At 32.4% G+C, this 12,428-nt stretch overlaps 1 protein-coding gene across 1 annotated transcript; it reads right to left on the bottom strand.

The window, feature by feature from the left end:
* Positions 1 to 4,933: 4,933 nt before the first annotated feature.
* Positions 4,934 to 11,296, bottom strand: LOC132742138 (uncharacterized; the record flags this gene model as incomplete). The annotated part of the gene is given in 7 exon segments (XM_060730464.1): positions 4,934 to 5,049; positions 6,120 to 6,231; positions 7,108 to 7,278; positions 8,446 to 8,601; positions 9,298 to 9,537; positions 10,023 to 10,081; positions 11,153 to 11,296. Coding segments are annotated over 6 exon segments (841 nt in total), but the record flags the coding sequence as incomplete, so codon positions are not given.
* Positions 11,297 to 12,428: the final 1,132 nt, after the last annotated feature.

The following is a 12,428-nucleotide window of genomic DNA, read 5'->3' as shown; positions in this document are numbered from 1 at the left end:
TTTACTGAAGTCAAAAATACTACTTTGTTAACTTTTTGCTACCTTTATGACACATTACTGCATGACAAGTGCTAATTTTTTCAGTTGTTAAACATCTAACATGCTCTAAATCCATTATAAAAACATTTTAAGCACACACTTCTAAAGAATTAAGAAAATATGGATTTCTGAGGCATAATAGCTTTTAACGAAATTCAATAAATCAAAAGGTCATCAGTTTATATTTAGTTATAAGTTTCATGTAAATTAAGTACACATAAGTGTTTCATTAACATATAGGAAGCCACATATCATTTAGATGTTAATACTCGATTGCTGCTTGCCATTATGCAATAATGACCCAAAGGACATTATTGATTCGAGGGCCAATATTGCATAATGGCAAGCAGCAACCTAGTATAAATGTCTTTAATGCCTATGACGAAAACACAGCCTTTACACATTACTGATAATCCTGGTTGTCGCCCTTTCTAAGAAACAGACAGTTGTTAATGTAAACAAATATCTGTTTATCAGTTTAACCCACCATTTAACTTAGAAAACATGATAACACAAAATAAAGATGAGAAAATGTTGTTTTATTGCTGTTTATATTGATAAATACTTTTAATATTTCTTAGCGATAATAACATTCAAGTGCAAGTTATTTTATGAACTTGTGTGCTTTAAAGAACCGTTCTAATGTTGTCAAGTCACAAATCTAGTTATAAATGCCACTGATATTTTCCCGGTCTTGTCCTAAGTTCTAGTTCCTTTGTTGCTAGTTCCTATCTGGACATGAAGCCCTAGATCAAGATTTATATCATATAGACAACTAGATATAATCTTTAAACTTTAATATTGTTTTTAAATTTCTGCTTTATGACATTTTTTGAATTTCTGAGGGTCATGTTTTGGCTTGAGCACAGTTATTGGATATTTTTTTCTTGAGTTTATAAATCTTCAATGTTAAGCTTTGTTGATTGTGATTATGTGTAAACTTAAAATTTTGTGTGCGAGCAACTATAGTTCATTCAACGACAGCAGCCCTTTTAAAAGTCACTGGGGGTTGATTCGTCATTTTGATTGCCTTTTATTCAGTTGCATTAGGGAAAATAATGTTTTATCAGCAAGGTGGCCCAAAATTGCATAATGACCTAAAATCTTTGTAATATAATGCCCTTGAAATACCCCTAAATTTTGATTCTATATTAAAAGCAACCTAGTATTAAATGAGTATACTCTTATTATTACCCTTTTCGGTGCAGGGTGTTGGTGGGTCGGGCCTACTATTAATAACAGTGAATGCCATCTGTAATAGGAAAACACTTGAACAGTTTTTCAAAGTATTTATGCCTTATTATTTTGTGAATTTTTTTTCTCAGTAAGATCTGCAGAATTAATTTTTTAATCCTTTTGTACTATTCATAATATAAATTTACTTAACTAACATCATTTTTAAATTTTACGCTTATAATATCGAAAAATTTTTATCCCCTCACCAAAAAATTATGGGGCTAATATGAGGAATCACTTTGTCCCAATCCCAGTCCCTTCCCATCCCATCTCTAGGAACAAACAAGAAGTGTTTTGTTTTAAAACACAAATGCCCCCGGCTCAGATTCTTTGTTCAGTAAGTACTTCATAATGTTTACCCATTCACTCAGTTTTATGGACAGAAAAAATCACCAAAAAATTGTAAACACAAGTTTTATAGCTTGACAAAGTCATGGCATTTTGCTAATTGTGAAAAATATAAGTTGTCAAGTCATTGCTCTGACTTGTGAAGTTGAAAAATATTCAACTTCATGCAAGTTATCTTCCTACCAAATATGAAATACATCTGTCATTAAATAAAGGCGGCTGTATGGGCAAAAAGTGTAAAAATCTATTTTGAGCACTGGTGACCTTGACCAAAACTGACCCTAACTCTATCCAAAAGAAGAATACCATGTAAGTTATCTTCCTACCAAATATGAAATACATCTGTCAATAAATAAAGGCTGTAATGGGCAAAAGTGTAAAATCTATTTTTAGCACGTGTGACCTTGATCCAACTGACCCCTTACTCCATCCAAAGGAAGAATACCATGCAAGTTATCTTCCTACCAAATATGAAATACAACTGTCAATAAATGAAAGCTGTATGGGCTAAGGTGTAAGAATCTATTTTAGCACAAGTGACCTTGACCCACTGATCCCTACCCCAATCAAAAGGATGAATACCATGCAAGTTATCTTCCTACCAAATATAAAATATATCTGTCACTTAATAAAGGCTGTATGAGCAAATGTGTAAAAATCTATTTTTAGCACTGGTGACCTTGACCCAACTGACCACTAACTCCAGGGCTCATCCTGGGGGGAAATTTTAGGGAGAAGTGACTTCCTCGCGAAAATTAGGGAGAATGGAAACAACCCAATGTGTATGCATTAACATGCATGGCTATACATCCTTTAATTATGATATAAACACACATATAATATTTCTCCAGTTTATTAATTAATAGTTATAGTAGATTAATTAATAGTAGTATTAATTAATAGTAGATTAATCAATAGTAGATCTGGCAATGGCATCTAAATGTTTTTGAGCTGCAAATATGAATAAAAAAAATTTATTTTGATATCTATTGATCAGCTATTTATAAGCTTTCTCTAAATATGTGTTTATTATATTTTCATGTAGATTTGTTGATAATGTGTATAGGAAAGAATATGATGATAAAATCAATTTTATATTCTTTACTTTCCTCACTCTTTAACAGAAGATGAGGTCACATTGGATATTTATTAATAATATATGTTCTATTCTGTTTTGGTGACAAAAATTTCTTTCATATTCCTGAATGTTGTAATGTCACATTTATATGCATATAATTATGCTTATAAAACAATTTTTTCAAACATCAAATAATATGTAAAATATGTACTGCAAACATTTGTGCACATTATATTTTGATCACTAAAAAATTACATACATTCATTTCTTATTGAAAAATTGACTGAGAAATTGTAGAAAATTTATTTCTAATTACCTCCCTTTATTTTCATGAAATGTTAAATTCGGTAATATCTTTATAAATAATGCTATTTAAAATTTACAATATTGATAAATCTTAATCTGAGCATCATATTTACCGTAATTTACGACATTAAAACAAATATATATATTGAAACAAAAAGAACACTTCTTTCCTGACAAATTGTGTTGTTATATACGTTACATGATATACGACCGATATGTAGTTTAGCCGGGATGTCGTGCCCACGTGCGTAAACTGTGTCAAATTTGGCATTTCTACAAAGAGAACAACCCACTGTCTACAACATACCAATCGCAAGATTTTTGCGAATTGGCTTTCTTAAATTTTCGCGTAGGTGTAACTATCATTCAGAATCAGTAATCATAACTTTCTTAAGTTGCTCGGTTTCGGCATTAATTCGCCTTGTAGCCATGACGTGAGCGACATAACAATTTTACAGTGAAAATTGATGTTAACAGACTGAAATCATTCAAAACTAGGATTAAGTTTTTAATCCTGTCGCTGATCATTAATGAAATTGATTATTTTTAATTGACTAACAGTTTTGTGATAGCCGTGAAAAATCCATTACACATCGCCCTGTACTCGGGTTAAAACCCACCATCGAAGTGCATCGTGTATATCAATTAGGGAAGATTGCACGTGTTTAGATAATCGGGAAAAAAACAATCTATAATTATCGCCAAATCCCGTATTAATCTCGCAAAACTATCATACCGTTTCGGGCCGATGCTCTCATTATTTACTGTTTAGAGTAGGCGGTCTATCGCTTTGCTTACAGGTAGAAGGGTAGTATAAAGCGACGCTCTGATTGGATAATGATACGGTCGTCATATGGGCGGATACAATCTCTGCTCTTTACATCGCTAAGTAATTACTATTTGGGAATTAAGATTTTATCGGCGATGTTGACTTCTCTTTGATCAATCGGGAGAGCGAAATTGGAATATACACGGCGAAGTTATCGCCTGAATCGCCCTTCCGGATGAGCCCTGAACTCCATCAAAGTTTATGTTTCTATCAATTATAAATAACATCTGTCTATAGAATAAGGTCAATACACCTGTAAAAATATAAAAATCTATTTTTAACATTGGTGACCTTGACATTGGTAACATTGACCTTGACCCAAATGACCCCTTACTACACCCAAAGAAGGAGGACGTCCCATGTTTGTATTAAACTAAAACATCAACTAAAATATAAAGGCTGTATGAGCAAAAAGGTTTATATTTATTTTTTAAATCAGTGACCTTGACCCTAGAGACCGCTTACTCTAACAAAAATTAGAGGACCATCAAAGGTATCCACCTACTAAATATGAAAGATAGCAGTAAAGAAATTCAGCAATTAGGAGAAATTTAAGATAAATCCAACTTGCCGAAATAGGTTAACCAGACAAGGCCCTATTTTCAAAGTGAAAAAAGGGAAATAACTGGGAAATATGGATGACACAGTTATATAACTTGGCAATATCATGTGCTTTGTATTGATAAGTAAGTGTGGAAATTATAAAGCCATTAGTTTAGATAGAACTTAAGATATTTCCAACTTGCCATTTTAGGTTAACCATTATTCATTTTCTAAGTGCTGAAAAGGGCAATAACTTGGTAAATATGAAAGCCAGAGTTATGAAACTTGCCCAGATCGTGTACTTTGTATTGATTAGTAAGTGTGTAAACTTAGAAGCCATTGGTACAGGTAGAACTTAAGAAAAATCCAACTTGCCGTTCTAGGTTAACCTCGTACGGACAGACGGACGGTTCAATTACTATATGCCCGGGGGCATAAAAAGATATTAACTTGTTTTGTTAGGGAATATTTTGTTCTGTTTTTACTTAATATACTTATTAATCAGACATATATAACCACACAAAATTAAAAGGTGATAAAAATTCAGAACTAACCTTTTTTACATTTACAGATATAGAAGTGTTGACTATCACAGTTGAGCACACTCCAATCGCCGGTCCTATAATCTTGAGCAATACAAAACGTGTCATATCTTTTCCCCGTCATTTTCCTGCAAATATTCACAAAAATGATCAACATGTATGTACCTGTTTTAAGGCTCAACTATTTAACTTTGCATCAAATTTTTTATTATAGTGTATAAAGCTATATATCTGCTGCAAATTACTTTTTCAAATTTTTAAAGAGAATACTTAAAAAATGTTTGTATGAAAAATACATATGTTAGTATATTTGCCTTAAAAGTGACTGACAGATGCAAGAAATCATTGCTAAATGATGGAAACCCTACAGTACTTAATATGGCAACATAAAATTTTGTTCCAGAACAGTTTATTATTTTAACAATATTCATGAGTGTTTAATCACAGAGACATTCTATGTTACAACTTTTTCGAGAATAGACTACATGTATAAATTAAAGGAAACAATATAGTTTTATAAAAATATTTCATAAGATATAGCTTAATACGCTTTAAGGAAGCACATTATCACATGTATAGAATTCTGAATTACCAGCCTCTTGTTTGTGAGCAGACTAATATTTTCACATGAGCTAATATCACCCTTTCAAAAAATAATGGGTAAAGTGGCAAGACGTTCAAATGCAACCATTCTAGAGCCATAAAATCCCTACAGTCTGATCAGATGCAGATTATACACTTTTGGCTACTGAACTTTAAAAATTTGATTTAGTACTCCCTTCAACTACTTATGGACTGTTCCAAAGTAAAAAGCTGGGCAAGTCCATTTTCCAGAATGGGAAGGATAAGGGTTATACTGCAAAATCATTATAATTCTTGGAACACTAATTTTTATAGTTTTCTTGGATATGTCAATGCACAAATTCAAGATAGAACTTTTAGCACTAATCATTTCTATCCTAAAACTTACTAAACATCTTAAATTTGATCTCAATTTCAATCTTTGAACCAAAGTTCTAATGATTTGAAGTGATAAAGTCTGCTGTACAATAATATAATTTTCTTTATTTGCATGCTATTTTTTGCTAACCCCCCCCCCCCTGAAAATCCACGACTTTAAGTCCTTCCTGACAAAACCGAAATTTTCAAAATTCCATGCCTATGAATTTCAATGAATTTAAAGTATTAAATCATAAACCTTTTATAAGCTAGAGAATGTTTATCTATCCATTTGTATGTCCCATCTTTATCACGGTCACTCAGGCCGAGCCAGGCTTGAGTTAACATTGCTGACTGATTTCTTCCATGCACTGAAAATAAATTTGTTTAACAGTATTGTGATATACATGAAACAATACATATGGTGACTTAGTTTTAGTTGCTTCAAAACCATTTAGACAAGTTAGCCTTTGCTACTTATCAATGTAGTCCAACTAACTAGACTTGTCAAAGAGACATCAAGATAATGTTAGACAGGCGATGTCTTTGACAGTATGAAAAAAAGTTTGACAATGAGTCAAACCCCTCATGACGAATTAATTAGGCTACTTATCAATGTAACACTGTTTCCAGTCATTTGTAGGAAATTGCAAATGCATGTACAAAAAGTAATTTATATTGTGCATAAATGAGAGTCAGACACGCCTTATGATTAAGGCTACAGCATACCCTGTCTGAACATGTTGCTAATATCTTCCTAGGCGTGAAATCTATTACTTAATCAACAAAACAATACATAAAATTGAGCTGTGCCATGACAAAACCAACATAATGGGTTTGCGACCAGCATGGATCCAGACCAGCCTGCGCAGTATATTCAGGATCCATGCTGTTCGCTATCAGAATCTCTACTTGTAAATAGGGTTGGTAAGCGAACAGCATGGATCCTGATCAGTCTGTGAGGATGCCCAGGCTGGTCTGGATACATGCTGGTCGAAACGCACTATGTTGGTTTTGTCATGACAGGGCTAAAATGATATCTGAATAACATGATTCAGTTATATTGGATGATTATGACCAGTGATTACAAGAATACATCAAATCATCACCTTAGTGCAATAACTGGTTAATGCCTATTAAATTTAGAAAAATGTAACCTATTACTGCACTATGGTGATGAAATCAAAGCTAAATTGTTGAGTATCTAGTCATCCTAGCTCTACATAGGCATCATAAATTATATATACCTAAAATAGCATTGTATTCAGAATCCGACAAAATGCTCGCTAAATTAGCTCTGTTAAAGTTGCAAATATCTTGAGCCCGGCTCCATCCTGCCTGCCCATTTAGTCCAACCATAAAACAGTCCTCAGAGGATACAGAAGCTTGGAACCAACTTGGTGGACAATATCCATCTCCTGACAATTAAGATAATTTATTACATTTGGGTGAAATAAAAGTTTAATTATATATCAGTATCAATTAAATAATAGCAAGTTGTATTTTCATTCTAATTCAAATTATCTTTTATTTTATCAAGAAAAAAACATTTTTTTAAGTAAACATGTTGTTCATGTACATTTATAAATTCTTTAATTCAAAATTATAAAAAATAAAGATGTAAAGTTGTCCATTTCACTTAGCATGTCATGCTAACAAGTCACAGTCAAACCATAGACATGCATTTGTCTTGTATTCAGGCATTTTATATTTCAATTTAACCTATATGAAGGACTTGCTTTTTTTTGGACATTTTACAGACTAACCCAATTATATACAAAACATAAGACCACACAGATACAGACTGACCTGACTCTATATCATATTTCAGACTAAACAGGTACAGAATAACCTGACTCTATACCATATATCAGACCACACAATTATACAGACTAGCCTGATTATATACAATATATCAGACCACACAAATATACAGACTAGTCTGACTATACACCATATATCAGACCACACAAATATACAGACTAGCCTGACTATACACCATATATCAGACCACACAAATATACAGACTAGCCTGAGTATATACCATATATCAGACCACACAAATATACAGACTAGCCTGAGTATATACCATATATCAGACCACACAAATATACAGACTAGTCTGACTATACACCATATATCAGACCACACAAATATACAGACTAGCCTGAGTATATACCATATATCAGACCACACAAATATACAGACTAGCCTGATTATATACCATATATATGACCACACAAATATACAGACTAGCCTGAGTATATACCATATATCAGACCACACAAATATACAGACTAGCCTGATTATATACCATATATCAGACCACACAAATATACAGACTAGCCCAACTATACACCATATATCAGACCACACAAATATACAGACTAGCCTGAGTATATACCATATATCAAATATACCGACTAGTCTGAGTTAATATACCATATATCAGACCACACAAATATAAAGACTAACCTGGCTCTACATTTGTAATTCAGGCCAGTCATCTTTACCCAAAACACTCACACTAGAGAAGTATTAGCACAAAACATTTCTAATCCAATATCTAACACTGCAACACTTACTAAAGGTCTTAAATTTGATCTCAATTCCACTCTTTGCACCAAAGTTCTGATGATTTGAAGTGAACTTCATATATAAATATCTTCCAGTTGAAATTATACTATGCGGATTCTTTGCATGGCAAACTGATGTCAAGTGTGTATGGTTCTTTTCCGATCCTAAAATAGATAACAAAAAATGAAAGATATGGTCTTGAAGCGGCAGTTAAAAACCAAGAGATCAGGTTATTTACAGTTAAAATTGATTTTTTTTTTGTATTTATTTCATATTAAATAAGGAACATACTGTTTGCCTGTTACGGAGAGAAATTTTTTACTGTCAAATAGTTTTGCTACTTTTATTACAAATATTAAATTTACATACAGCACTTCTTTTTCAGGTGATAAGCATCTTACAATCTTGACTCTCATGCTCTAAAACCATTAATTAAATGTAATAAAATTCACATGTTCACTTAGGGGGTGGTGTTGGTAGTTTTCACTCAGGATCACAGCAGTTAGCCACAATGAATTTACAAGAGCATAGTAAAGCCACCACATCGTTCCTGGGCTGGCTCACAGTCAAGCAGTTTAGAAATGAACTGAAACTTCTGTTCAGAAGTTCTGTTCTGTTCAGCAGAGGTACAATGCTAATGACCGTAGAAAAGATATCATGATCAATCACAACGAAAGTGACCAGCACCGTCCGGGAATTGAACCAGGTTCACCCAATTCACAGTCCAACGCTCTACCTATCGAAATAACCGGATGGTTATACATGTCCATTTTCAAAAATTGAATAAAAACTTATTTATTTCTGAAGCATAATGTGCCTTTAACAGGAATGACATCATACCATTTAACAATAATTATTACCTTCAAATATTTCAAGATGATCATATCCAGAACATGAAGAATATTCAGGATTCCACTGTAGATCCAGATTCTCCACAGTTAACTGTATGCGCCCATTTTCTAATGCATCAAGTTCCCATTGGCAAGACATGTCATTACTATAAAATGCCTGATCTTGATAACGTGATATGATCCTACCCTCCGTTACACCCATAATAGACTGAGCAAATCGATCACAGTAAAAATCTTGTATTCCTGTAACTAAAATATAACAATGTTTCAGCAAATCTATTGCAGTTAAAGTCTTGCATTTTTGTAATTAAAATATTACATAGTTTCAGTAAATCTGTTAATGTAAAAATCTTGTATCCCTTAAACTGGATTATTAATGTAACAAATATAGAGACTTTCTTTAATTCAATCATAGATGTTCTGAAATAAATGGGTATATATTATTTTTTTAATAGTATAATTATTCAACCTGAAGCCGCATAACCTTGAACCCTTCAAAATTATTTTGCTCATTTCGATCACTTTTCAATGTTTTGAAGTTCTTTTTAAGGACATGTAAGTTTGGCAAAATGAAACAATAAATTCTTTTCAAATAAATGCAAGAATGATAAAAAAAACAAGAATCATTACATTAGACTGTGCTAGTTTTTCATAGCTATTTTGCAGTAAGAGGACTATTCATTTAATTGATTCTATCACTGTACTATAATTTTTTTTCAAAGTTAGATTTATACCCGACACTGAAGAAAGCAAAATCATCAATACTTCCAGCTGCAACATTGTTCTTCTATATCTGTAATGAAAAAATATTGCCTGCTCAGTGAAAAGACATTGCATTCCTTGTGTATATTTATTAACGGTATATAGGGGTACACATTTAACTGTAGTTCTTATTGACACAATATCAACATACTAGGGTGCATGAGCCCTAGTACAAATGAAGGCTTGTAAGACAGGCCCTTTCCTTGGCACCAAAAGCCCTTTTAAGGACTACCTCCTTTCATTATTTCTCAGGTTACTAACAGTACATTTGTACATTAAGGTTATCATTGACCGTCACACAGTGACCTACTTTTGGCTCAAAATTCATATCTTTGGCTAATACTCTGTGGAAATCGTATTGATGAAATTATCACCACTTTGCGCTTCAAAATTAACTCTTTAAGGGCATGACTGGCGTCATGTTCAGGGTCCGTACTTGACAGTGAAAGCTGCATTTTGTGCCATACCGGGGTATGTACCCTCATTAAACATAAACTACATACATACAGAATAATATGAAATATGGCAAGGCCTTTGAACGCTGAAGTCTGTTAAAATAAGCGTATAACCATTCTTCGCATCAGTTTTCAATCAGAATTCCTCAGCTCTTATTGTTATCTTGTAAGTTGAAAAGTTGTGATTGGCTTTTATCGGCATACACCACCGTTTATCATTTCCTTGCGGCACCCAAAAAGAAATGATACTGAAAATTTCGCTTATAGGTATAGAATTATATATATAGTTTTCTCTTTTTTCTTTTAAAATATACACCTGTAGTCTATAGCCGAGCTTTGCCGCCCCGGGCTTTGACTACCCCATATCAAGCTCCTGTAGTCAAAATTACATCTTTTGAGGAGAAAATCAAACCATTTTTTAGACCCGGATATACATGTTTCCACAGCTTGATAATTATTTGTACCAGTGCAGTCAAAACAATATGGAAAGTTCTAATACATTGCTAATTATCTTAAGAATTTATCTCACAATAATGAATATGCTTCAACCTGTCAACAGTTCAAGCACTGACTTACATGATTTAATAAATTGATTTGGCTTCAGAATCAATCTCCATTTTGAGCAGATTTAAAGAAAAAAATCTAACCTTTTTATTTTATTAAACAATGGTAAATAATTCAATTATTTAGATAAAGATGTCGAGGTTGATAAACAAATAAACTCTCTTCCTTCTTTTATTAATTTGTGAATTTTGCAATTTGTTTGGATCGTCCTGATTACAACTTTCTCGTAAAGAACAAGTTCAAACCGGTAGATAGATTACTTTCTCCAGTGTCGATTTCTTGAAATATCACGGTCCAGCTTTTAATAAAACAGTTTCTGTCCAGCTATATATAAAAATGATCACATCATGAATGTTCAAGAAAATTATTAGATAAGCATGCGCTCAATATCCAAATCTATATCTTTATTTGTTTGATTACTAAGAAAAACTAAAAATTAATTAAATTGTAAATCAAGTGCATTTCCTCCTATTAAAGAGCACTTCCGGTTAGAGGCCATTTTGTTGCCAAGAAAGCTTTTGCAAATTGACGAAGCTAACAAATTTATCGATTTCTTCACAAAAGTAAATGCCTCTTGAAATAACCAAGATGGCTAAAGATTGTATGCCTGACGCATTATTTGGTCTGCTTGTTGACAGAATAAATGAAGTACGTATTGCTTTGTAATAGACCCGTTTCTATGGCCAAATTAGTGTAAAAATTTTAATTTGCAGCATCCACTTTTAAAAATTTAATGAAAATAACACAAGTTCACATTAATAGGCATTGTTGATATTTAATGAAATTTCCAATTTAATACAAGTCCAAGAATGGATAAGTGGATATGTGACTTTTTAATTATTTATTCAACCTCAATTCAATATTTTATTGCTACCATATCAACTGCTCTGAATAAACCATGTTACTAAATAAATAAAACTTTATATGGTTGTTTTATTTGAATAGCGTATAATTTTTATTCAATTTTACTTTTGTTTACTGCTTTTTGAATTTAAAAGTACTTTAGAAGAACATTAGAAGTTGCAAAATATCTTTAATATACTGGTTTCCGTTCCCTAGCAGTTTTCCGGCCATTTATCATTTTCATCCAGTACAGTCTATTTTTACCAGTAAGGCATCCACATTACTTCATCAATCAGAGAAACATTTGTTTTCTATGCTAAACAGCATTTAAAATAGGAGAGTCAGTGTACCCGGTGTCGTACACTTTTTAAGGAAAAATAAGAAAATTATTTTATAGTTAAATATTCTTCTTATAATTGATATTAATTTGAAAATTACATCCTTTGCCCATAAAAACTGATGACCAAAATGTTTCTATCTTAACTAGGTCATAATTCTAGGTGCACTTGATTTTAA

Source organism: Ruditapes philippinarum, unplaced genomic scaffold (assembly GCF_026571515.1).
Source record: "Ruditapes philippinarum isolate M1 unplaced genomic scaffold, ASM2657151v2 ctg20901_1_1_1_1, whole genome shotgun sequence".
Lineage (NCBI taxonomy): Eukaryota > Metazoa > Mollusca > Bivalvia > Venerida > Veneridae > Ruditapes > Ruditapes philippinarum.
This window is presented reverse-complemented; position numbering and strand designations above follow the sequence as displayed.